We start from the raw sequence: 27,411 nt of genomic DNA on the forward strand, positions 1-27,411 counted from the left end.
AACAGCCATTTATTATAATAAACATGCTGCATTTGTGTATTATTTGTTCTTATATTCAATGTCTAATTGTTCTATATAGTTCTTTTTTTAAATTTCACATTTATTCTATTCTTATTCAAACCTACCAATTCTGTCTTTGGGCTGCTGTAAATATCGAATTAAAGGATTAGATTATCTGTACTGTATTTTGAGGATGACCTTTCAGAAGGATAAACAACACCAGTGACCTACTTTGTACCCATTGCTTACTTATAGGACAAGTCTTACTTAGAGAACAGCTCCAGATGAAAATTTATGACATTTCCTCCCTGGGACTGTACGAGCCAAGTTGCAGCTATGTTTAGAACAACGGCACAGTGAGACCTGGGGTGGGTTTTATATTTTCTGGAGAACAGAGGATTTTGTATTTTGAGTGGGCCATTATGGGGGAGAGGTCCTTCACATGTCGCATCGTGAGAAAATGCTTTCACCATCAACCTTTCCAACAAGCACTCTTGAATTGAACACGTACAGTAGCTGCAGTTCCAGACACAGATACAAGGGTAAGAGTTCAAATAAAAACAAGTATGGTGGTAACGCTACAGATGTCATCAGCTACTGCTTTTGCATCCACAGTCAAACTACTCAGTTTTTTATTTGTGTTTTTTAATCTTTGTCTTCATAATTTGCAAAGTTTAAACTTGAGAATCTAAACAGCAACAACAAGGGTGCATTCATATGTAAATTCAGACAGCTTATAATTTGCTCCATTTATTATTATAAAATATAAAATATAGTTATAATATAACAAAATGTCTGTCACCCTCAATGAAAAACTGTCACGTGTCGACTGTCTCAGTAGCAACCGTAAACAAGCTCAGATGGCAGGCGGCACACAGCATATATTTCCATCTGGTCTCTGAGAAACATCCACCTGCCAAGCTTTCCCAATTCCGCTGGATGTATCCACTTGGCAACACAACACCACTAATTATGCTGATCCCAGTCTGGGCCTTGACATTCCAAACTCGCTTGAGAGAATACTTTTGGGACAAGCCAAAACTTTTTCACCCTTACCGTCTGCAGCCCATCCGTTGTTTTATGATAGAGCTTTTATAGCCTATAGCGAAAAACTTTGAGTTGAGTTTGAATTAGATCCTCTACTCTTTAGCTGTGAGATTTCGGCCTCTTACTGACTCCTTAACACTCTTCGCTGGGGATTTTCACGTTAGTTTGTCCTGCAGAGATGAAGTTTTTCACTTCATTTACACACTTTTCTACCCAGCAGGAATCACAGGAGAAAGTACCACTAACTACTGTGTCCTAACTGCCTTGGTTCGGATCGTCCCAGCCGGCTCTCTGTCAGTCTCTCTGAGGTCGGTGTGTTGTGGTTCTGACAATAACATTAGCGGACAGTCTAACAACCTGCGCCAGATCACTACGACTTGTGGCCAGCGACCTGTGGTCGGACCGCAGACGGGCTCACACTCGCGTAAACAGACAAAAATCAAAACATACACGGGTAAATAAGTGAGGACACATGATGTCCACACGCACAAATGCAAATGTTCACCCGGTTTGTTTCCTTTGTGCTAGAAGAGAGAAACTGCAGGATAGAGCGTGTAATAGAGAGTCTGCAGGAAGAAAGCACATCAGACGCCCCTTTTTCCATTTACTGATTTATTTAATGTATAATAATTTATTTACATTTGTTCCAGGCGTCCTAGAGCTCTGTTTTGGCTTCGGCTCCGGCCTGCTTCACGTCCTGAAAAATGTCAAAGTGTGGCAAGTGAAATCACAGCAGGCAGTGAAGCACCAGGGATAGATGAGACTCTTGGAGGTCAAAATTACCTCAGGGTTATCTATTAAGTGTTGCACAGACACAGATTCTCTACAATTTGACGGATTTTTTCTCAGAGGAAAGCTCAAAGAATTGACCCAGTCGAGGAATTCACCACAAATGAGATAACAACACTTTGAGCATTATGAGATGCTTTTGAATTTATGCAGACTCTGCTCCAGTGTTATCTGTCCAGGCTTTCAAATATTAAAATTTTAGAGTAAAGTTAAGCTTTCTTTCTATATTTCCATATTTAACCAGCAAAGGTTCCGGTCCAGAACTCTTATGTCTGGGCTGGAGGGAAATGGAGAAAAAAAACTGCAGCAGCAATAACATTGGAGAATTGTTTGTGCTGTTGATGATCATGGTGATTTTGACACTCAGTAAGTGTGAGCAGCAGTGGTGTTGTCAGCACAGACACAAGTGAAGACTGAAAAAGGAAAAAACTTATAAGGGAGCCTGAAGGTGGTATTCTAAAGAAGTATGGCAGTTTAATAATTACGATATAACTTGTTAATTTGTTAATTCTTTTTGTGAATGTGACATTTGAAAGAGATTCACCACTTTACTTAGTTACTTTTCAGATTAAATATTACAGAGGAAACTCTAACACGATTTAAAGGATTTTACGACCTAATAATAATAATAATAATAATAATAATAGTAATAATAAATTTAATTTATGGAGCACTTTCCATTGCTATTGAATCTGTTAGGATTATTATTATTATTATTATTATTTTTTTTAGTACAAAAGTAATAGTATATGCATTGTTGAAAATGTTGAAAAATCATCATTAAAATCTGTCTTACAAAATACTATTAATGTAACTTTACATTACATTAATTTTGCTGATTTACAATTATCGAGGAAGGGCACACACTGGGATGACCTGGAATTGAACCCTGACCTTCTTCACCAGTAGTCTGAGGTGTAACCCACTCAGCCACACCAGCTGTACATATCATATATGATACAGGGGCCATTCTGCTGACTAAGGATACTTTTTACGTTTAGTACTTTAAACACATTGTGCTGATATTACTAGAAGAAATTTTATTTGCAACTCAGTATTTCTACTTTTGTATTTCTCCCTTTTTCCACCACTATATATATAGAAGTGCCAGTTATTCAACTAATATAATTTATAGTAGTAACCCTAATGATTCAGTGGTTTCAGAGCCACTGTTCAGCTCTGGCACTGGCTCTGGTCGTTCTGTCTGGCTGAGGGACTCCTGACTCTGCGTCACACCCGACTGCAGCTCTGTGTGGTGCAATGGAGCAAATTGGTGACAGTGTGAGGTTTCCTGTCTTTTGTGTGGCACGTTTACCCCCCAGTAACGAGAAGTGCATTTCTTTTCACATTTCTGGTGAAGCCAATTTACTTGGAGCAGTGTTCCTGTTTCCTTTTACTGCACATATGTTCCTTTAAAATTACTTAATTTATCTCACAAAATTTTCGTAAACAAGGAAATAGATCCTCTGGAGTACATTTAGTAAAATCTACATCATAACCAGATGCTGTAGTTAACAGCCTAAATTCATATAATCAGGCAAAGTCCTGATGGCTGCTTACCTTCAGTTCTCCTCCTAGGAAGGATTGGCAAAACTCCCGTACTCGTTCGGTGGAAATCTCTCCCGCAGGAAGGAGCCACTTCATGTCAGAGTCACCATCGTAGATGCCAACTCGTGGGAGGTCTTGAGACTTGATGCCAAAGTAGGCGAGTGACCGAGAGTTGGACTTCACTGCTCCATTAATCAGCACAAACAAGAACTGGAACACAGGATCCGTTTGGTGTTTTGTTACTTAATTCAACCTTTCAGACATTAAATCAAGTAGCTGCAGATATGTAAGTGTCACTATAGAGTTTCTGCAACTTTGATCAAAATCAATTCAAGAACTTGGAATGACCTTTTTTAATACCAAACAGAACATCATTCAGTAGCGTTTTCATTGTCATTGAATTGTTGAAAACAAAGTTCTTCAACATGAATTCAATGACATTTAAATCACATTCCTGTTATTCCCAGCTAAATTCCCAGTCATGCAATTAATTGACTTGGATGATGATTAATGATGAATTAATCAATAAAAGGCACAGGCGCAACATTTGCAGACCTGCAGATACTCTGGTTTGCTAGATACACTTTGTCTAACCTGTAAAACGCACATATTGATTAGAAAGGTTAATTTAAGTCCATGCATGTTCTCACCTTGCCTGTGAACTCAGGGGCCAGAGCTTCCAGTCGCTCCTTGAGCTCAGTGAATTCTTTAGTTCCCTTGTTGACAAAGAGCAGGAGGTGTGACTTCACCTCTGAATTGAAGAGGCCCACTGCAGTCTGAGAGAAAAATAAAACAGCATACAGAAAGGGTGAGGGGTTAAGATAGGAGACATTTCCATCATCTCCTTTCTCAGAGGTCTCACAGCTGACGGGATCTAATAGTAGGGGTTATTTTTAAATTACAAATCTAAAAAAACATTGTGGTCTGTTTGTTTTAAAAATCAACAGAAGATTGGAGCTGTCAGTCAAACCCAATTTGTCCACACCCATATTTTTTTTAGCTTTTTGCTCATTCTCTATTTTGCATTGGTCTTCAATACAAAGTCAGATCAAATGTCAGACCGAGGCAGGCTGGTGACTCCATACAAAGCACTTTGATGACAGCGATGAAGACGTGAGCTGGGCCTACCACTTGGGTGTACTCTGTGATGTATCGGATCACGTTGATGCTGATGAAGTTCACAAGACCGTCAGTTTCCAACTTCTTAACCTCCGAGAGAACGAGATTGTCCTGGTGGTTATCTGCCTGGGTCACATGACACGCAGCCTCATTACTATCATCAGTAAACTGATGGTATCATCCTATTTCTCATTGGGGAAAGAACAGTGTTGTGTATAAAACTGATGGTGTGAAGAACCTTTCTGAAGAGGGTGATGGTGTCTGAGGAGAGCTGGTAGTGAGCCCAAACCTCTTTCACAGTGCAAATGGCTACTGGGACTGAGTCAACGCGCTTCGCAGCTGCAGTCAGCTCCTCATAGCCGGGACTCTCCTCTCCCTGAAACACCAAAAATGAAACAGAGAGTGACAGAAGGCCACTCGTCTCATCAAATACAACCTTACACCCAACCACTGTGAGACACCTATTGACACTCGGAGGTGTCTCCATCGCATTTCAGAGGAATACACAGTCATTTTCACTCTTCTGTTAATGCATCAGTAATAATAATAATATGATAATACATAGACAATGATGGGAGCCAGTCTGCTGCATAATTGGTACTTGTAAATACATTTAGCTGATAATACTCCTAAATCTTCAATCTTGAGTGTTTTAACAATATGGTATTTTGTTACTTTTACTAAAAAATTTGCAACTTTTACTTAGTAAAAAGTCAAAAAGACCATGATCTTTCTCATTGATCGTATTTACAAAAGCTTTTTTTATTCTTAATTATGCATTTGAATGCCATTTGGTTCATTATAAATCCAATTATTTTAGGATTAGGTTAGTGCTAGACATGAGAGAGCATATTTTACGGTTAGGGCATATTATAGGGCATAAAAGTTCAGGTGGCAAAGACGCAGAAGAAATACGGCAAACCAGAAATTAGACGAGCTGGCTGACTCAAAGGAAGGTGAATCATGTCTATTTCTGAGAAGGTATTGCATAAGCTCTGGCACTCTCTATGGTTATTTTGCAGCCTGTATTATGGGTTCATTCCCAATGAGTCACAGCACCAATATTTTGGTCTCTTTTTGCCTCCAGTGTTGCGAGCCAACTATCCTCTGGAGTTATCCTTGTGTGCCCTCCTTCTCTCTCTTCCATTCTCCTCTCGTAAACCTTTCCTCTGCCTTTGCACTTGTTTACACGAGGTTCAATGGAGCCAATCCCGCAAAACTTCAGATATGCATGTATTTCCTGTCAAGTGGCCTGCCATCTTCCTCGGCACACTGAGTCTGGCCAAGGCGCTCGCCTGTGTGGGAGAGCCAGCCACCCTCCGCCCTCCCAGCGCCGTCGCTGCCAAAGGTGTGGCCGCGGGAAATACGTCCTTCTTCGAGGTCTATTCGTGACCGCACCATCACCGAGGGCACGGTGCAAAGAAACCCAGTATTTTCGGAGCCCTCGCGGTCTCACTCGCAGCTAATCTGTCTGATCATGTCAGCTGTGCCGCATTGCATGTGAACATAATAATCTACACCATAAAACAGTGCCTGTGGGCTTGTTTAAAAGATATCTGGAAGCTCAGTTGAGTACATCGTTGTCTTGTCTGACCTCCAGAAATCCGATGACCACCACTTCAGCGGAGTCAATGAAGGCCTCAGCAGCACTGATGTCATTCAGCCTGGGAAGAGCACCGTCTGAGAAAGAATCACACGAGATACAGTTTGTATCAATCATTGTCTCAATAAGACTAAAAGTCAACCGCTATGCGAGCAGCTGTGTGAGGTTGGACACAGCGGCAAATGATAATGTCAGTGTGTTAATATGTATGAAAGTTGTACATTCATACTTTATGTACAACATAATGAACATACGGTAAAGTGCAACATTATATCATTCGTTTTGCAGCATGGTCATAAATCAAATATAGATTTGTGGAGCCCTGCTGCTAGCATGGCACATGAAATTATCATTTTGTTTTTGATCTTCCATATTGGAAGCAGAGAGAAGTACAAAGTACACTTGAATCTATTTACCTTTGTTCGTGGCAAAGACAGAAGACACCAAGAAGGCGAGAAACAGAGCGGTCAGCATGTTTCTACCGATTCGACTGACAGGCCCGGCAGCTGGACAGAAGGAAAACCCAGGAAAGGCCAGCAGCAGACTTTTGTAGCTGTTTGACTCTGTTCAACGAGTCGCGTCACCTCTGCTCCGTCTCTGTCACACGCCACATGGCAGCAGCTGCAGCCGCTGCAACTTTCCTGGGCTGTGATTGGAGGCTTTGTGGGAACCAGCAAGGTGTTCTTGATAAGTCGTGGTGCTGTGATGTTGGACTACGTGTCACTGCAGGACAGGGGACAGGCGTGTGTGTGTGTGTGTGTGTGTGTGTGTGTGCAAACGTCGGCTGTATGGACAATTAGGACACGTTTAGTCCAACCTGACCTTTGCCTTTGTGAATGACAGCTTGTCTTGTGTCTTGACAAGTGTCGTTAGCAGCATCCTCATAACAACGTTGCACTCAAAACTGTGTCCTGTGCTGCCGTGTGTGACATGGATCTGTTGTGGGTCGGAGCCTGTGCAGCAGCTCATGCTTTATCCCCAGGCAGGGTGCAAACAGTAAGGAGTCCTGTGTGACCAGTGTAGGACCAGGAATTAACCGGGCTGCATTTTGGTGCATTCACCACACGAGGGACGCAACTCCTGCTGATTCCATTCATAATGACGCGGACACCCAGTGAAATCAATTTTAAATTGTCTTAAAATTCATAGAATATAGAGGACAGATTGGAATGAAATTCTTTACTTTTTGTTATTTGTGTTATTACAAGAAACCAAGGTGAAAATCGGGGTGTTATTACCTTGTTATTTATTTATTGTTTGCCCAATTTACCCCATGGATCAATATAGTATTTTTGATTTTGATTACCTTATTTTTCTTATTTATTAGTTTCTTTTTTATTTTATTTTACAATATTTAAAATTGTTTTCTTTTATAGGTTCTTTTATAGGTTATTTTTAGGTTATTATTATTATTATTATTATTATTATTATTATTATTGTTATTATAAATTTGTATTGAAGTTGGAGGTAAGTGTGTGAACCAAAATATCTGAAGAACTATCTGTAAATATCCTCATAATGAAGGAAAAACATGCAGTGAGAACAAGGATTGATCAGATCATCAGAGTAACTTCAAATAATTGATGATATTGAATATATGATGAATAATTTAACTCAAAAGTCACGTGGCGCCATGAGGTCAGTCCTGAAGAGGAAAGCATCAGATCTTACAGACGCTGTGAAACACTGATGAAAATCACCTTAGTGGTGCAGGAGAGCCTCTTTACCACTGTGAAGGGATCAGTCAGTTCATTCAGCCTACTTGTTTGTTTAGCAGGATTCTTTCCAGAGAATAAATACACACTATCTCTGGAAGCAAATGACATGACATCAAATTAAGATAAGGAAAATAATATTATTGATCAGAAATATCATGTTACCTAGAAAAAAAGAATTATAGTAAAAGAGTTAAGGGAAAAACCCATCATAACATTTTTAGTAGTGGGTGAGACACAAACAGCAGCTCCCACAACCACCGCAGTAATGTTGTTTTTTGTCTGTATGTTAAAGTGAATGACAGATTTATTCATAACTGCACCACAACAATTATCAAACTAAACTTAAACTAAAAAGTAGGATTTATGTCTCATTTGACATTGTGAACAGTGTGAAGGAATCCGTTACAAAACTGTGGGGAAGTCACAGTTCGGCCTGACCACAGAGCAGGAAAAAATGGACTGATGCACAAAAATACGAGGAACTTAAGCACGAGACAGTTTTGGTGTGAACCCAGCGAACCGTCTCGTCAGCATCGAAAAAGAATCCAACTACATTTCTTAAAATATAAATGTTATTCTAATTTTCAAACCAATAATCACACACAATGAAATAAACTAAGGATGATGGGAATATCACATTTTTGGGGGGTATTTGGTCTTGAAAGTGAATGGGTGATTTAAATTTAATGGTAATCCATCTAATAAACAAACACCCTCCCCAGACGCCACTAGCATGACAAAAAGAAAAAAAATCAAACAATAATGAAAATACAGTAGAATATTCTCTGATCCAACACATTTGATTGAAATACTTACATACGGGCATTTGTATTTAGTGTGGCAATTATTATTATTAACTCATAGCTGGATTATTAGAACAAAACCAAAGATCTTTTCTGCATGCAGTGAATGGTCTGACCTTATTTACATGGCCCGTGTGTGTTTGTGATGTACAGCATGTTCACAGGGAGCTTATGGACAACAGGGCAACGCTAAGACTGTGAATTAGGGCAACACTGACGTCACACACCTACAACTTCTGTAAAATGCACATGCAGACGTCACGACAAGTGGCACCCAATGCATGAGCGGGCAGCGCCTTTGACGTGAGGGCCACTGAAAATACGCCTACTTACACACTCTTGTCTGTCGAGTTTCACGCCATAGTGAAAGGTGAGTTCACACACATGTACAAGGAATCAATAAAATACTTATTGACTACCTAAAATACACGGGAAGAAGACACTTGGGTTGGGGATAAGGGGGTGACATGGGACTTGATTAAATTAGGGGAATTTTGTAAAAGGACTCATTACCTATTTAATAATAAACATAATAGCAGTATTACTAATACAGCAGTCATGCAAAGGGGCGTTGGGAGTGTTGATTTTTAAACAAAATTATTCATATTAAATATATTGATATTATGATGTATAGCAATGTAAGAATTAGTAGTAGTTAATAAATGTTAGTCGTATTAGTCTTAGCCTGGGAAGCTGGGAAGGTAAAGTATTTAGCCAGTTACATTTTTTGTCTACTTTTCTTTTGCCGTTTACATTTTCCCTCCAGTCAATATAGCTTCATATTGTCTCTATACCTCTGCATTAGAAGTCTCAGATTTAAGACTCTCTTTCTAGATGCATTCTCAAAGACAACAGCGGGGTCTCTCACTTGTAACATCACTGTCAGTGTTTACAGCATTCCTGTCACAGAGGCATGCAAGAGAATGGTAGAAAAATGACAAGGATAGAGGGTAAAAAAAAGAAAATAGCAGGAAGGACAGAATTAAATGATAAATGTTCTCTTTGGCAGTTTCTGGACAAGTGTTAAGTGTTCAACAGGCGCAGAAAAGATGCCGTGTAGGTTGAAATTACAGGCCCAGTTGCTCATTGTGCTGGTGCTGCAAATAAACACAGCAAAAGTAATGATTAGAATCGCACAGTGGCAGAGAGGAAAACATCAGATTCGCATGTCTCTGTGGTTTGTCGTGCGTTCACGGCTGTGGCAAAACTTGAACTCTTTGAGAAAAACTTTGAGAGCATATAATGTGCTCTGAAGTTTGGCAAATACTGCCGGACACTGTGCATTTTACTTGGTTGAAGAGCAAAAGTTATTCCAGTTCATTTTGACACTGAGCAGATATGCAACTGACATGGAGCACCGTGCTGTATATAAATGTTTGTGGGGTTTTTAAACCGTATTTTTCCACAGGCACTTACCCACATACCCTGCATTATGTTACATTAAGATTGTGTCATTTTAGATGCCTCTGTCATTTGCAATGCAACATTAATTAATCCCTATTCATTTATTTTCCTTAATCTTTCCCCTTTTCCTTCTCCATATACTACTTCACCTTCATTCATTTTGTGCTTTTCTTTTTTTTATCTATATTTTTAAATGATCAGTTTTTGGGGGATTTAAAAAGGCATATTTTAAAATGTACAGTAGTAAATCTGTCAGTAATTTCCCCTCCCTCTGTATTAAATCAAGTTGAAATTTGATTGTTTTGCTTTACAACATTCTTGAATGTTATGTTATGTTTTCAATATACCAATTCAGGAAAAACAGATCTATAATATCAAAGATGTCTTAAGCTTCCACGTTAATTTAAGAGAATTTTAAAACTTCTTTAAATGTCTTTAGATGCCACAACTTTGTACCAGTGTTTTTGAACTTTAGAACATTTAAGATGTTATAGTTTGTTGTTTCGTTAAACATCAAGCATATTCCTATATAAATCAAATACAGAATATGGTTTTCTACTCTGAAATTCTGCTCTGAACAGATTGTTGCATGAGTGCTTCCAACATATCAGAGACAATTTAATATTTCTCTTTGTTTACATGCACACGGGAGATTGGTGGTGAGATCAGTGATGTCATGCAGGTAAACCTGGGACTCATAGATTACTGGTGGCCAGGTTACAGCTGTCTCTTTTTTAACAGTTACACAACCTTAAACCCTGTTAAGCTTTGACACAGCCCGAGTACGTGAAGGTCTCACATCATGTGCTATTAATCCTCAGACCCTGCTGCCGAGCTGCTCATGACACTGGTGGTGGTTGTCTCATGCAAGTTGCACGTGCAAAACGTGTACATTTGTCACAGAGTTGAGCGCATGTCAATTTTTTATCCCATACAATATCAAGACAATTCAAATAATTAGTTTTGACGCCATTTGTTCACACCTTGAACAAAATAGAAAACAACCAGGATGAATAAAATCAGACATTTACCATTAACAACAAAGACTTGCAAAATGATGGTTACTTAAAAAAATTAATGACTCAGCAATCAGCTCCACATTTCTTTGAAATTGCACCAACGTGGATAAAAGTTGTAACTATAAGGATTTATTACCACCATGGCCATATAAAACCTGAGATTTGATGATAAATGACTTCACGTCAGTGAAAAAATACTAGCTCCTGCAGATAAAGGAGCTCATCGCAAGCTACAGTTTGCATCAGTGGCATGTGCATTGTTGGTACTTTAAGTTCTATGTGTTTTATATTTGCATTCTGGGTCTCATTAAGTCTAAATCATTTCAGTTGTGTACAGTAGATGAAAAATGCAATGATGTGCAATATTAATTATACATAGAAGCATCCTGCGCATGTAAACATCCATCCAGATCGGTGGATCTGATTAATGCATGATCAAATTTCAAACAGCGTTTGTTTGCCCACTTGATTTATGTTTTAAAAATGCTGCTCGATAGCTACAGTGGATCAACGTTCATATATTTGATTTGATTTTTTCTATTTTTTTCTATCGGATGCCCTTCATGGGGCAACGAACAGCGGGCCAACCTTTTGTACCACCTGCGCCACCGCCCCCCTACTATGAAGGTGTGCATGTATCTACTGTAAACCTGTTTTTGTCTGCAGTGGCCCATATGGACAAGTCCCAATCCTATTACAGCCTGTAAAGATGCAAGCTCATCTCAGCCTCTAACTGAGAGTCATAGCGTCATGTCAGGGCAAAGAACAAAGTGGCAAAACAGGATCCTTTGGTCAGTATTTGACATGTGTGTGTGTGTGTGTGTGTGTGTGTGTGTGTGTGTGATGTTACAACATAAAAAAAGCAACAGTAAATAAGGAACATTTAAAAAATAAAAAAAAAGATAACTACAGACATGTACACAGAGTTAGCATGTTCCAGTCACACACAAACGCATGGCCTTGTTGACCAATACTCTCCTTCTAGGAACTGTATTTTCTTCCACAGGGTATAATTTGTGGGTGATTTCCAGATGTATAGTTTTTTATTTAGGAAAAGCTATGCTTCATTGTCAGCAGCAATGAGACACTGCTTTACAGTACCCAATCATGTATTACATGTGCATGCTCACTGAGGCAAATGTTCGTATTGCCTGATCAAATCTGTTATTAGACGAGCATTATGGGTTCCTTTAATCACTTAAAGAAATGCTTATGTAATCACTTTTAAAGTAAAGCTTGTTTTTGCTGCAGCTTCACAGAGACACTCAAGCTTCCTGGCACTGTAGTTTGACAGTAATACGTTGCTCCATCTTCTGAAAGCATCCTTGTTTTTCTTACCACTCGGATTTCAGAGTGCACTGGTAAAAAAAAAAAGAAAGAAGAGAAAATGTCAGCCCTTGTAAACTCTCCTCTTCAGTTTTGGCTTCCAGGAAAGAGATGCTTTAGGATGTTGAAGACATAGGAATGACTCAACTGTTAAAACATTACACCTTGCTGCAGCATCAGGTGAGTATGCAAGAGCTTTTGTGCATCAATTCTAATATATTTACATTTTAAGGATAATTCTTTAAAGGGTTTATGGCTTATAGGTCATTTGTGGGAGAAACTTATATTTAATCATATAGAAAATTAGGACAAGAATGTGGCAGTAAGAGTAACAGCAGTTTGGATGACTCAGATCCGGATTATTTGAATCATAAACATGTGATTTAATTAAAAATCACATCAAAATGCATCCTACATCAATATTAGGATCTTTACTTTTGTGATGTGCGACAACCCTAACCCAAATTATTCAAACAACAGGAGAAAAAAGTAAAACTCCCCCTGTTGGTGAACTGGTCACAACTAGTAGATATATGTTGACGGTGATGAGGGGGTGCAAGACAAGCCAAAAAACAATCCTTTTGATCAAATTACAAAAACACATGTTCTCATTGATGAAAGGCCATTCAGATACATTTGGTTCCATCTGCTAAGACAATGTCACTGTGATTTCTGCCATCAAATCACACACAGGTATTCATTCATTCATTCATATTCATGCTAACTGATATAATAACAATATAATGATACTCAGGTTATGAAAGGTTTGGCAGTCAGAGGAAATATCTCCGACTTAAAATTCTTTCTCCATTCAAGCAGACCTTTTTGTTTTCATTTCGCCCTGACTCTTTCATCCTCACTGTTCACCCACTGCTCCACTCCTCCTGTCGCTGGTAATAAAGTGGCCAAAGGTTTCAAAATGAGGTTTGTTATGTTTATGCCACATTGCACAAGGCACTGTGCAATTTGTCAGCTCACAGTTTGAGGGCTTGTTCAGCTAATTGGTGCAGTGACACAAATGCACATTGATATCTGGAGGCCGCATACACACAGACACTGGCAACAGCAAACATCACCCAAAAAAACAGTGTTACCAGAGGACCTGCTAAATATTTAATTTCAAGATTGCCCTAAGTAGATTGCATATTATCAGTTTCTAAGGTGACCCATAAAATATCAGTGGTGGTGTTACTTAGCAAGGTACTATACAAAAATTGGGTTTCAACATACCTGAGTTTTATTTCACAATTGACCTTAATGTGATACATTGGTGTAGATTTCACTCCTCAACAATAGATACATGACTTTGAATTAGATTTACCTGTCCAATTACAACAGTGAAATACTACTACTACTGCTGAAACTAAACTGTGTTGCTGCCTTGAATTTGCATGGAAGAGCAGTTGTGGTTAACAACTGGAAAGGGATGTAAGATGTGTATGGCGTCAAACAAGACTCGTGAATATTCTGAGCTTGTGATACAAATTGGGTTCCGTGTTATCTCACTCACCTCACCCTCCACTTCCAAGCCTGTAGGAGAACATATGGTGGTCAGGAGAAAAGATGTGAAAGCCAGTGTTTGGTTTGTCCACTCTGGGCGCCTGCAGGAACATGGCAGTGCAACACAACAGTGTAAAGTGCTCATTCTAAGGTCATGGAAAACACACTGATTCTTATTAAAAATCTCATTATGAATATTATATTCCACAACCTACAAGTTGTGGAATATAATACTTATAATACAAGTTGTGAAACGCAGAGAAAAAAAACTTGACCGTATGTTAAATTATTGATTATGATTAATCAGTTATCTGTTGTTGAGATTACACAGCCAACCAGGAGCTTGCCTGAGACTCTGTGCATCTCTGTACGCTGTTTGTCTGTTACAGGTTGATTTGTCTTCCTCTCGCAGGTCTGTTTTCACAAGTCACAATTTGGTCTTTTTAGATAGATCCATGATTATAATTATTAGTGTCTTGCGTCATAGAAAACCCATTCAAACGCCAGATGTCTGTAACAAATGACAACCTGCTATTAATTGCCATTCAATCCAATACGACCTTTGTTGCCATTAAAATGGTTCATCGTGTCTATCAAACCTTCTCTTGTCCTGTGGAGCAAATGAGGAGACTGTTCCCGTGAAAAAGACGGTTGTGTTGCCATGGCACCAGCAGCTTTAGTTATCTTCCCTGCTGTTTTATTTGACACCACCCTCTGTCCTTGAATACAGATTTATTCTCACAGCTTTGATGACTAATATAGTTTTACAATATGCTGGTGTGGCAACTAAAACAATAGCCTCACTTGTCAATAATGGATCAAGGGCACTATTATGAATATATTACATTGTGCCCATTGGATGGCGCCAGAAAACAGTGGCCAACCGACACAAGAGGCCAAACCGCACGTTTGCAGTTGTGTTTTGGTTATTGTATCTTTTTTGTGTTATTTATAGAAAGGACACAGACATATGTTCTATGGAAAATATGAACATTTATTGTGTTCATGGAATCGTTCCTCTCTACAAAATAGACAGGGTTACATTTTCACTGAGTTATAAAGTGAAACAAATAATTACAATCTCATTTAATTGGTAGACAAAATAGTTGAATCAGCAGCTTTGAGGAGAAGAAGTGGAAACATAGGTAGAACAGTACTGGGTTACAATAACAGATACCGAACCCTAACCCCAAAAATATACTGTAACAATATATTCCATTGGGAAGGGTACAAGTCCAGGGCTGTTGGTACCATTCATTTTGAGAGGGAAGAGTAGAGAAAAGTGTGGGAGGGGAAAGAGTGGTGAGAGAGGTGAAAAAAGTTGAAAGGGACGATGGAGAATTGGTGGAAAGACAGGGGCAAATAAAGTGCGTTAGGCAAGAAAGAGTGCTGGTTCTTTTTTCAGGTCAAAACTTGAAATCATAATGGGCTGCGTCCACTCTAAAGCACACTTCATCAACAGTGGGGATACATGAGGGACTAGAGTGGCGATAGGGCTAAAGGTGGAGGACAGAGGGCTAAACAATTCCATATTTCGCCAGGTCGCTGAGCTCCATGTCGCCAAAGGCTTCCCATGGGCACACCACCGTGATGTCTGTGCCAAGACCCTCCATGCCGGGGATGTCGTCTCCGAATCTGCACGGTGGTGACAAGGAAAGATGTGATGACTACAAACTCAGAGTGACAGGGTGGTGATTTAATGGTGAATCTGGCAGCAGGGATATTGCAGACAAAAGAAATACTTTGGAGTGATCTTAAATGCGTCTCACCCCTTCTGGCCTGGTTTAGGGGCCTTGCTCTTGAAGGTGCGACCGGTCCTCTGCTTGAATTTGGGAGGGGCCTTCCTGTCGGCGGGAACTGCAACGGCGACGTCTGCCATTTTGATGAGGTACTAAAAGAAAATATAGGAAAACGAAATATGTGAGTATCCAACAGATCTAGGCATAAAACTTTTCATGACATTTTCTATTGCCTATTTGCTTGTTGGTGCTATTAAGATAAACTTTACAAATTCTCCTGCTACCATTAACCAACAATTTCCCTTTCATAAAGCTGTCCTTACTGTACAATCACTCCCCACTTTGAGCATATTACTCTCTAAATTGTATTTATCTTCCTCTTTGGCATGCTTATCCACAACCAGGCAGGTCAGAAGAGAATAAATGCACAAAGAATTGAAAAGAAATGAACAAAACCAGTACAAATGAACTAATTTCAGTTCATTTTCAAGAAACAAAACACATAAAGCCATTTGTCCGTCTGCCTTTCTCCTCTGTGAGGAAACTGTGGCAATAGCAGAGAAAAACTCTGAGGCGAAACAAAGCAATAGGAGCAATGATTCAATAGCTCCCTGTACACCAGAGTCCAGGAAACCGCAGCGTCATCTCACCTGTTGTTGGCCTCAAACGGTTTTCCTGATGCTGTCTGATGAGCTTGTCAGTTTCACAATTGTGGTAGTCCTCTGTCTCTCTGTGTCGGACTGTTCCCTTTTTAAAGTCCTCCGAGCTGCTTGCTAATCAGATGTTCACTCTGTCATTGTTTTGGTGCCAACTGTGCTCGGTCCTCTTCTGTACCAGATTAGCCACAAATAGACAAGACGAAGGATAATGAGATATAAATGAGGCAGGGGCCAAGTACTGTGCACCTGCTTCCAGAACACTTTTATAACTTTGAACAAGTGGCGGTTTATTTTGGGGTTTAGTCACAGGAATAATTGGTTTACTGTATATGTTATAAATGACTTTGGATGTAAAACAAAGTCGTGGTTAATGTCGGTCAATTGTGTTTGTTGGTGTAGTTTGGTGATGACATGCGACAAAGAAGAAGACGAGAAGCTTTTGAATTCAATAAAATCCGTCAAATGTTTAAGTTAAATATGTGGACAAATGCAGGCTCAGTGGCATGACAACAGCTTGATGATGATGAATTAACAACTAAATAAATTAATAAACTTATTTTCTAACCTCTCTGCATTTCTCTTTGATTTTACTGAAGCCTCTCTATGCGGCTTTTTCATTTAATAAAAGGCCACATCTGATGATATGGTAAATGTATTGCTTTTAGTTGACTTCTCTATATACACAGTTTGTTTACAGCAATTACAGTGATCATGACACAGCCCTTTATTGTTTGTAATACACACACGAGTGTTCAAAAGTTCCCTTGACTTGGACGCTCAGTCATCCTCACAGAGGCGTGGGTGTGAACACCCTTGCTGAGGGTTAGGGGACTCGTGGAGCGAGAAACCTCGAGAAAAGAACCAGAAACCTTGAAAATACCAAAGACTGGGATACACCGTCGCCTCTTTTTGTAAACAAACGTCCTGCTGAAGCCTGCACAAGGATCCGGAGCGTGTGACGTAAGAGCAGCGAGGCACTGGGCTCCATTTAGCTCATCAGTCGCTTAGTGAGAAATAAAGATCACTTAACCATTCAGCTCTTAATCCCTCGTCTCATGGCCACGACTGAGGTCAGAGAGAGACAACGTGCCGAGACGGCAACTGACGGTTAAACTCACCAATAGTTTAATCTCACATGAAAATGGGAGTCTGGGGGCGATAAAACAGAGAGAATCCTCCACGTTTTAACGACAGAAACCTGTTTACATTCTGGGACTAATACAATTTTACAAATTTAAGAGCTGATTAAGACCTAAAGATGTGGATGAAAGCTATGGGAAAGATAGTTATTTTTTTCTGTCAAAATATTGGTTTCAAGATGGAGAATGACGTTTCACAATCCTGTTAATGTTTTCAAACTGTGAAATGGACTCAACCTGATTTTCTTTGAATATATGACACTTCTTGTATAATATTTCATTCTACAAGAGTAATATAATGATTCATTATTGTTGTTTTATATTATTATTATTACTAAATAATAATATATTATTGTACAAGAAGAGCCTTATGTTCAGAGAAGGATCAGGTTCTTGTTGTTTCTTTTCAGAGATGCATCATTATGTAAGGTTAAGAATGTTTTCACATGTCATGACACACTAGGATGGACTTCTGAGCCCCTCCTTAATCTGATAGAGCACCGAGGCCAATTAGAGGCTGGGGTGTAAAAAAAAAAAAAGAAAAGAAAGAAAATTCAGTATGAGCATGTCAGGGGGATTAGCAGGGTGAGTATATAAGGAGAGAGCTGGACAAACACCAGCAAGTCACAAACTGAGCAGAGAGACTTTGGACTGAAACCATCTACGCGACTGCAAAATCAGGTAAGACCAAACTCTGATCGTCACTTGGTGGCGAGCTCTGGCAAACTTTTAACTCTGTGATTATTATCATGGTTCTGACAGGGTTATGGGAGCAGAAGTGACACTACAGTAAAGTGCTGGGAAAGCATGACTTCAGATGTACAGACATCATGGAAGTGCTCTTGCTATGGTCAATCTTTAATATAAGGCGAATGTGTCTGTACTTGGACGTGCTTTGGAAAAGTGAAAACGTTTTTAATGGCTTGTTCTCTTCCTTTTAAACATATTATTTTAATAGATTTGCACTTATTTTCTATAAGTTGTCTTGTTTACCACTTTTAGAACTTTGTTAACACTGTTTAAAAAGTCTAGTGTAGGTAAAATGTATCTATTCAATTGCAGTGATGTCTTTCACAAATTTGTATTCATTTGTTTTAGTGGGGAATTGATTAAAAAGTAGATGTCTGTTAAAAAGTAGATGTAAGTTCTTTAGGAAATTTGTAAAATATTAATTTCAGTCTTTGATGCATTGGAAGTTGACATGGTGACCAACAAAATGACTCAGACAGTATTGAATTGTATATGTATGCGATATCAGTAAAAGCATTTGTGACGGCAATAAGTGAGCTATTTAAAAATAATGAACACTATTTAAAAAATAGAAAAGGGAGAAAAAGGCAGTAAATTGATGCCTTCTTGGTTTCAAACAAGGACTTGGCGCAACGCTAATGTGTATGATATGTAAAATCACTGTATGAAATACAATTATTATTGTACCTCTAAATAGGGATTGTTTTAGTATGATTTCTGATTAGAGTAACCATCAGTGTCATTTCTGCTGACCTTTTGTGTTAGATAACAGTCAGCAGAGGTCAAAAGTAGTTGGAATTAAAGCAGATGAAAATGAAAATGAAAATTTGTTGTTCAGGGCAAAATCCCCTTACACTCAGAGTTTATTGTTGACTAAGTACAGTGTGTGTGGGTTGACTTCAGACTATTAGTTGAACTTAGTAATAGCCTGGTCTAAAGATGTCCAGTCTTTAACAAGAGTAATCTTTAAAGCCAAGATGTAAAAATAGTCAAAGCTGTTTGTGTAACAGGGTCTTAAGGGGCTGTATGACAGCTTTAGTCTAATTTGACCCAACCTGGGGGGGTGTTAGATGATCTGAGCACGGCAGTGGGGACTTGCAGGAGGAGAGTAAGACCTTTCAGGTTAACTCATTAACTTTTGACTCTTTTTCTCTCTCAGCACATTAAAAAATGGCAGACACAGCCGTTGCAGCACCCGCAGACAGAAAGGCACCTCCCAAGTTCAAGCAGAGGACCGCTCGCACCTTCAAGAGCAAGGCCCCTAAGCCAGGCCAGAAGGGGTGAGTAAAGGACATGAGAATCTGTTCCACCCCCAATAGTCCCATACCAATTAATAAGTAATATAAATGGGGTTTTTTTTCAGATTCGGAGATGACATCCCCGGCATGGAGGGTCTTGGCACAGACATCACTGTGGTGTGCCCATGGGAAGCCTTTGGCGACATGGAGCTCAGCGACCTGGCAAAATATGGAATTGTCTAGAAACCCTAATTTGTCTATTTTGCCTCCCTGCACTTATTCCTTCGCCCAGTCGTCCTCCCACTCACCCTGTTCTCCTTCACCTCCCGAAAAATACCTGATGTGATCTGATCTGCCATTGTGTGAGGCCCACATGGGCTTTAGGAAACATTGCACAAAAATGAACAATCAAAACTGTTCCAAAAACATGGCAAAATGTAATTATTGAATTATATATTACACAAACCTTCTCCACAACCCAATATTTTTGCACAACGGACTAAATCTGTTGTAAGTGGGTTTAATCGCTGTTGTAACGGTGTTAGTACACCACTTACACCTCGCTCCTCTCTCCTGCCTTTTCTACTCCATGACCCTCCTCCTCGTTGGCATTATTTCCTCTTCATGTACAGCTGTTTATGAAATATATATTTATATTTTCTATTTTTATTTACAATGAATGTAAATGTGTGCACACTGTCAATAGGAATTGGGTAGCAAAGCCAAATAGGACTGTCAATAAATGTTTTCCCCTAAAGAAATGTTGTCTTCTTTACAAACGCTGTATACATTTATGGGAATCAATGCCAGAATCATCATTATCGTCATCTGCATAATCAATATTTTGGGCAATGTCAGTTGGTCAGTTTACCACCTTGGTCCAGACTGACATACTACAGACTCATCACCTATTTGATTGATTGGCCAAACACACATTCATGGTTCCAGGATATTGCATCCTACTAACTTTGGTGATCCCTTGGGTTTTCCTCTAGTGCCACCATGAGGTAGAAATATTGAAATGTCTTGACAACTGGCTAACATTCTTGCTGACCTCGTGATGAATGATGGCCTTTTCACAGCATCATCCTAAAATCAAATTATTAGTTGTACTTAAGTTAAACCAAATACTTACAAATGTATGACACTCGTATCAGCCTCAGCTCAGATATCTCTGGAGTTGAAGACCAAAACCCATAGGGATCTCTGCCCATTGGTTTCCTCGATAACTGCTCATCCAAAATACTTCACGGTTCACACTGCACTCCCTTGGCTTCTCAGCAGTACACCTGTGAAGTTTGAATGCAATTGGATGAGACGTTTTCGAGAAAATCCAATAATCATAACCTCTGTCTGCGTATAATGTAAGAAACGAATGCTCACCCATTTTGCGTAATACATACAATACCAAAAGAAAGAAACCTGGAAGCTTGATCACAACAAAACATTTTTATATAAAACATTTTATATGGACATTCAATAACAAAAAACAAACCATAATGGCAGTCAAGGAGGGTATTTAGACATGACAGAGGAGTAGGACTGGTCATTGAAACCATAACGACTATGAGGAATGGCCACATAGTTTACTATAATACAGTGGCAATAAAACCACAACAGGAAAAGGATCTTTGTGCGGCAGCCATTTTGTTTGTCAGCAGGACTTTTTTTTTTGCCAAAGAGCACTGGACTCTTTGTTGTGTTAACTAGCTAAAAACCACTAGCTGCATGTCGTTCTCCACAGAGTATATGGGCAAAGAACACAACTGGGCTCGGCTGCTCAGGAGTCAAATATGAAAGACAAGATTCATGCAAAACTTTTTTTTTTTTCCTAACTTGACAAGACTCACTCATGCTGGTTTGTCCATGCCTTCAGGGGTTCCAGAAGTCCATCTCTTTGTACTTTGTGTTACACTTCTCAAGTTGGAAACCAGAGCGTGCTAGGGACTGTTAGTTAGCATCTTTGGCTAAATTGTCTTCCTTTTTTTTTTTTCTTTCCTTTACTCTGTCCAGAGCACATTCTATATTAAAATTTAAAAAGATAGTTTAAAAAGAAATGTTGAATGTCATGAGAAAATCAAACAGCAGCACGTTTGATAGGAAAAAAAAACATCTTATTGAGTTGAAAAAACATTTCTCTTTTTCCACCATTTTGTAACATTAAAGAACCAGTGTGTGGGATCTGGAAATATTGGAAGAAATTGAAAACAACATTATGTTTATAATTTTGATTTCATCAGTACATGATCAGTTGAAACTACGAAGCATTGTGTTTTCGTTAGCTTGGAAAGAGCCCTTCGTATCAACATAAGGAGCAGAGCCTCTTCCACGACGGCCACCATGTTGTGACACCAGATTTCTGCGGTGGCCCAGAGACGACAAACCTCGAGAGAGGGCCTTTTGCCTTCATACGTCCTCCTATATGCTTGGGAAGGGAGGGTGGTTGCAATGTGCAACTTCACCACTAGATGCCACACACTGGTCCTTTGACCTGCATATTTACGAAGCTAACACTTTTAAAATTTCACTGGATATCTTAAAATAAACCTGGAGCGACCACAAAGGCCAAGCTGACAGATTTTGCCACTGAAATGTAAGGAGCCTGTGTTGCAATTTTTTTTTTTTATAAAAAGCCGAAAAAGAAAAGAAAACAGTTGGTTTTAACCAAAGTGCTACCGGCCTATTTCTTCCAAATCTCTCAATCACCTGCAAAATGTGGACATGGAAAGCAAAAAAAATCCAGCCTTTTCTGCATATTTTTAGTATAATTAAATGTCATGCGAATATATCCTATAATCAACCAAAAACAAATGAAAAACAAATAAAACATCAACCTGGATTGACTGAATATTTAACCGAGAGGGGGGGAAAGTATGGTAATGTTACATGCATACCTCTAGCTTGTCACTACTAAGGTACGCTCTCAGCTCAAGGCCTTGCACCTTACTGAGGAAGTAAAAACACTAAGAGATATAAAAAACTTAAGATGAAATAAAGTAAATAAGGACAGCAATAGATTTATCAAGAATTCTGATGACAATAATAAAGATTATATATTTATACATACGGCAGAAAAATGTGCTTTCTACAAATCTTTGGAACAAAAACAAAAGCCAAAAAAGCCACATTTTGAAAATACAACAGTATAGAAATATGCACAATAGTAAGGTGTTTTGCATTTAAATATTTTCTATTTACTCACTGACAGAATCGCTCTCTTGATCAGTAATTGCTGCTGGCAGCGTCGCAAACACAATTACCAACTAAAGTAGGTTTCAGGAAGACTCATTCAAATGTAGGACTTTGCTCTATAAAAGATGGAGCGTGAAGGGGAAAATCCAAATAATAAATCTCTACATTAAAGGATCAACAAATGCTCAAAGCCCAGGGTTGAGGATGGAGGATGGAGATTTGGGTCTAAATCTAAAACAAACTAAACGAGAACATGTTTCTCGGTGTAGTGTTACACTTTCTGTAGTGTTAAGTGGTGGCTGCACACAGCGTGTAGTGAAATCCTGTGCATGAGTAGGATGAAGTGAGACTTAAGTTGTGTCATCAAATGGTGGGATATAAGTTTAATAGAGGCTAATTTTCTGAATTTTACTGTTTAATCTACACATCCGGAGTTAAACAAAAATAAGGGTTTAATAATAGTAATAATAATAATTACAATAATAATAATAATAATTTGGTAACTTTTTTCTCTAAACTAATTGCATATCATAATTATTTTTAAGTTTAAAGGTTCACCATGTCCACAGACTAAGAAAGCTTGAGGTAGGGAACAGCTTTAATAACCTTCCCTCCTTCCGCTTTCGGACGTGATCTCTGTATCGTTATAAATCGTCACATCATCCCTGCAAGCCGCCATGTTCCGTCTCCCCCTACCAGAACACAACGAGAATGGAACTCCTCTATCATTACTATCCGCCCACGTTGAGGAGGTATTCCAAAACTCGTCGGTGGGTGTTTTATCGTTTTAGTGACTCATCGTTCGGGTTTAAGATGTGTTTAGATGCTCTTTCGATGCAGCTCCCTGCCTCCTACTGCTCCAACATTTTGTGCACACCTCGATTTCTTGCTTCCCTCTCTTTATCCTTAAATGTTGAGTGTGTGCAGGCCACATGTCAGTAATCCACATACAGCCTTTGGAAGAACATCTGGGTTCCATCCCGAGTCTTGTGCTGCTGAGTGCAGAGGGAATAAGAAGGGGACTATAATACAGCCGTGCAATAGGGAAGGTGGCCATTTTAAGTCTTTTTTTTTCTGCTTTTTTTTTAATGTAAAGGCCATCCATCAGTCTTTGATACAGCATTCCTCTATTTCTGTAGTAGCATATATAAGAAAATGTGGGACTGCTCTGGGGTGGGATCGGAAATTTCTTTGCTGTGGTTGAATCCACACTTTAAAACTGGGTGCAGTCCACCTCCACGACAACAGAGGGAGCTCTTTTTGAGTAATTCAATGGAAGAGAGGAGCTCCCTGGAAATGTAGTGTCTTCAGTAAGGGGCAAATCTACTGTAGCCTCCCCTGTACAGCGTGGCCTGTAAAACAGCAAACAATTTGTGAATTAAACCTTTGACTGCATTTAAAATTACACTATCAATTAAGCATTTTGCCGAATTAACCTGATAAGGGCCCTCGCACAAAAATCACCCCACTTCACCCCACTATAGGCTGTGTGACTATGTGCTTTGTGTACGGTTTTTCTCTTCAGAAACCACCACCAGGTCCCAGTCATGTCGTTTGACATTCTGTTGGTCGCAAACCATTGGATTTCATTCAAGTCAAGAACTTCTCTTTTGTTGCTGTAAGCGCTAGTTTCTCGATTTTTCAAGTTTTAAATCTTGCCTTGTTGATAGTGGTGTAAACACAAAAAGCACTTATGCATAATGATCTGTGGCTAAAATCTTTAAAACAAATGTGGGAGCATTTTTTAATTTATCTCAAATTCAAATCATAAGTTACATGGTAAGGGAGTATTGAGAGGTGTCGGTTTTAGTATTCTTACTCAATTTGTTAATATCTAAAAGTAGATAATAATTCAACTTACCATGGCTCCAACACCATAGGCAGCAGGAGCGAGAGCAGCATGGTAGGGGTCTGTTGTGTAAACTCGTCCATAGCTGCGAGAAAAAAAGGCAATATATGAAGCATGTATTTTAAAAAATGTAACTTTAAACACCTACAAGCTCATTTCTGTAGCTCAAAATGGGGGTCAACCCTTGTGCGTCTTGCGAGGTTAAACAGTCCATCACAGGTTGTTTTTTTTAAAATAGACAAGTAAGCAATACATTTCTGTACAAAGCAAAATAATAACTCATCTACTAGAACCTCAGGAAGGATGAAAGACCTCTTTCAAAACTCACTTCCTGGCCGATGCTTTGTTTAGGCGGGGCAACGCCTCAAGACCTATAGTTGTGCAGGTGCTGGCCTGTCAGATCAGGCTCTGAGATGCACTGAACAGCCCACATACCTGTCACTGTAAGCTGCTGCCGCGGCCGCCGCCGCTGCAGGCGTCGCTACCGCAGTTGGCTGGGCGTAGCGATAGGCTGCATAGCCGCCCTGCGAGGAGGCGAGGAGGAGGAGAGAGGTGGAGGACAGACAGAGGGAAAAGGGCATCGAGACAAAGAGGAGAAAGGTGGGAAGGGACAGAAAGAGGAGAAAAACTGTTGTTAACGGTTTCCCGCATTTCCTCTGCAGACTAACACACTAGTGGTGAATCTAAAGGGTTACTTTGTAAGAAAAAATGCTGAGAAGAGAGTGGAAGATTAACAAGCAGTCAGCGAAACTGGCTAATCTGGTGCAGAACAGCATTCACAAGGATATAGCTCAGGCTCGGTGTCTCTCTCCCTCCATGACTAACCCGGGGACATTTTCTTTATAAGCGTTGCTGTTTACATGTTAATTTAAGTGCATTATTTTCCCCAATGCGCATTGGACGTGGAAGGAGAGAGATTTCATACCCGTAACTGTGCCCCCACCCTACTTCCCCTGCCAAAAACACACAGTTAAAGAAAGGGGAAGGGGCGGCAGGATGATTGTGTCATTATTTATGTTTGGATGGACAGCTGATGAACAGACACAAAATAAAAACTACTGGTGTAAGAAGACAGTCAGCCAGTCAGATTAAAAAAGGGAACGCGCACACACACACACACACACTCACATGGCCAGTGACCAATCACGGATAGACACAGCATGCTATCCCAAACTCAGAACGTACAGTGTATTAGGCAAAACATATAACCTATTTTTTTAAAATGCAAAAACAAACAAACACCGCCACATTCTACCCTAAAGAATCAGTCGCAACCATGTCCCCACATTCAGGACCAGACAGTTGCTGCTATGGGAAGACTGGGGGAGGGGAGGGGGGGACTGAGATAGTGTGTGATATAGAATATAGAACAGAGGAGAAGTTACAGAACAAAGTGAGAGTAGATAAAGAAGAATGTGAAGAAGGACAGATTGAACAGAGTGAGAGGAAAGAGTGACTGAAAGACGGGGGTCTATGGAAAGAGGGGGGAAAAGGTGGGAGGACATGGGAAGGACGGGGGGGGGGGTGTCAGCCTTGTAAGTACATCTGCATGCTGACACTGATTCAGTTAGCATGCCACAGGTGAAACAGATAGGGAGATTCCTGGAAGGGGTCTGAATCAACTGCTGATAGAATGAATATTTGTCCCTTCTTTATTCCTGTCCCGTCTTGCTAATACATGATCATTTTTACACATGTGGATTATGTGTAATATTTGTGTATGCACATTTTAAGCATCTTAAGGGGAATTGATTAAAATGTAATGTGACAAATGTCCTGAAATGACAAAAAAGCTTTTAATACTGGAAATACATCCTCAAATAAAAGTGAGTAATGACATAATATATTATTTATTTTTTTGCCTCAAGAACTTAACGTATTGTATAAAATTCATAGACAAATGTTGCTGTGAGGTGTAAACAAGGTAACAGAACCAAAATAAGATGATGACTTTGTTTTCGGACTGAAGGGAAGCGCAAGTTGGTGTGTAAAATGTGCGTTGTTGTCTGGATGTATTGTCATCGAATAGATAGACTAGCAGCGGTGCAGAATTCTTTTCTTTTTTTCTTTTAGTGACCCACTGTTCAAGTACTGACCTTCTCTGCATCTAATTTCCCCCCTGGAAAATGTAAAAACACTTCTCCTGGCGAGATTTTGTTCCATGTTGTATATTCTTTAATGAATTCTAATTCAAACTTAATTGTTTTCACCCCCTTCCGCAACTCGACCCATGTCAGAATCCAGTGAGTTAGTAGAAGACAGAGAAGGCATTTCAATCTCAGATGGTCAATAATGTCTAGCAGCACGCAGTCATTGGAGACGAGGAGGATGCACACTGGCTCTCACACAGAGTGTTTAAACCCTACCTGGGGCAATCTGCCACTAATGTCCTGAAACACTAGTCTACAGAGAGAACAGAAACAGCTATTGTCAACCTGGTCACACACGCATACATACACGCACACACACATTTACACACTCCGACACATGCTCATAATCATATTGGTACAAACTAATTCACAAATGCACAGAGACAAACCCTAGAGGAGTTTACTCATGAATGAACACATGACTAAAGTGTGTACGTACGTGTGTGTGTGTGTGTGTGTGTGTGTGTCTGACTGTTGGTGTTTCTATATTTGTATGTTTTAGATGAATGGAGCATGCATGAAACCGAATGTAACTTAAGAATTTACAACCGGGTATAGAGATCATTAAATGTCTCTCTTAAATGAATCAAAACACCCAAAAGTACACGTCTCTAGGAGTTTGGTCCGTGCTGTTTCACACTCGAAAAACCCACAGGCAGGGGGGGGAAGGGGGCACAGGTGAGGTGTGAGGCAGTAGGGGAGAGAGCAGTATACTTACATAGAGATCAGCTGCACCGTAAAAACCATCCTGATAGGCCATCACACTGAGAGAGAGAGAGAGAGAGAGAGGCGAGAAAGGAAAGAAAGAAGGAAAAGGAG

At 39.6% G+C, this 27,411-nt stretch overlaps 4 protein-coding genes across 12 annotated transcripts in view; 1 reads left to right on the forward strand and 3 right to left on the reverse strand.

The window, feature by feature from the left end:
- Positions 1-1,642: 1,642 nt before the first annotated feature.
- LOC118313210 (endoplasmic reticulum resident protein 27) lies at positions 1,643-6,721 on the reverse strand. Its single transcript, XM_035638543.2, has 7 exons — positions 6,523-6,721; positions 6,098-6,183; positions 4,742-4,879; positions 4,513-4,629; positions 4,035-4,160; positions 3,397-3,594; positions 1,643-1,744 (listed from the first exon to the last, which is right to left on the reverse strand). The coding sequence occupies exons 1-7, from the start codon at positions 6,578-6,580 to the stop codon at positions 1,703-1,705; spliced, it is 765 nt and encodes a 254-aa protein (XP_035494436.2). The 5' UTR covers positions 6,581-6,721; the 3' UTR covers positions 1,643-1,702.
- An 8,128-nt stretch (positions 6,722-14,849) lies between these two features.
- On the reverse strand, positions 14,850-16,423 carry LOC118312526 (retinal cone rhodopsin-sensitive cGMP 3',5'-cyclic phosphodiesterase subunit gamma). The gene is made up of 3 exons (XM_035637189.1): positions 16,266-16,423; positions 15,646-15,767; positions 14,850-15,511 (listed from the first exon to the last, which is right to left on the reverse strand). Exons 2-3 carry the CDS (start codon positions 15,753-15,755, stop codon positions 15,394-15,396), a joined length of 228 nt encoding a protein of 75 aa, XP_035493082.1. The 5' UTR covers positions 15,756-15,767; positions 16,266-16,423; the 3' UTR covers positions 14,850-15,393.
- A 1,523-nt stretch (positions 16,424-17,946) lies between these two features.
- LOC118312527 (retinal cone rhodopsin-sensitive cGMP 3',5'-cyclic phosphodiesterase subunit gamma) lies at positions 17,947-20,162 on the forward strand. Its single transcript, XM_035637190.2, has 3 exons — positions 17,947-18,094; positions 19,323-19,443; positions 19,527-20,162. Exons 2-3 carry the CDS (start codon positions 19,334-19,336, stop codon positions 19,642-19,644), a joined length of 228 nt encoding a protein of 75 aa, XP_035493083.1. The 5' UTR covers positions 17,947-18,094; positions 19,323-19,333; the 3' UTR covers positions 19,645-20,162.
- Positions 20,163-20,835: 673 nt separating this feature from the next.
- The window catches only part of LOC118312525 (RNA binding protein fox-1 homolog 2), a 34,640-nt gene continuing 28,064 nt past the window's right edge, over positions 20,836-27,411 (reverse strand). For 3 of the 9 annotated variants that reach the window (XM_047333881.1, XM_035637183.2, XM_035637188.2), the window contains 4 exons: positions 27,311-27,356; positions 24,878-24,966; positions 24,455-24,527; positions 20,836-23,588 (listed from right to left, as the gene is read on the reverse strand). In XM_047333881.1, coding sequence (XP_047189837.1) covers positions 23,529-23,588; positions 24,455-24,527; positions 24,878-24,966; positions 27,311-27,356 — 268 coding nt within the window. In that variant the 3' untranslated portion in view covers positions 20,836-23,528. Of the gene's footprint in view, positions 23,946-24,454; positions 24,528-24,877; positions 24,967-26,808; positions 26,846-27,310; positions 27,357-27,411 lie in introns of those variants that run through there. The other 6 variants (XM_035637187.2, XM_035637186.2, XM_035637185.2 and 3 more) reach the window with 5 other exon arrangements.

The sequence above is a fragment of the Scophthalmus maximus genome, chromosome 8 (assembly GCF_022379125.1).
Source record: "Scophthalmus maximus strain ysfricsl-2021 chromosome 8, ASM2237912v1, whole genome shotgun sequence".
Lineage (NCBI taxonomy): Eukaryota > Metazoa > Chordata > Actinopteri > Pleuronectiformes > Scophthalmidae > Scophthalmus > Scophthalmus maximus.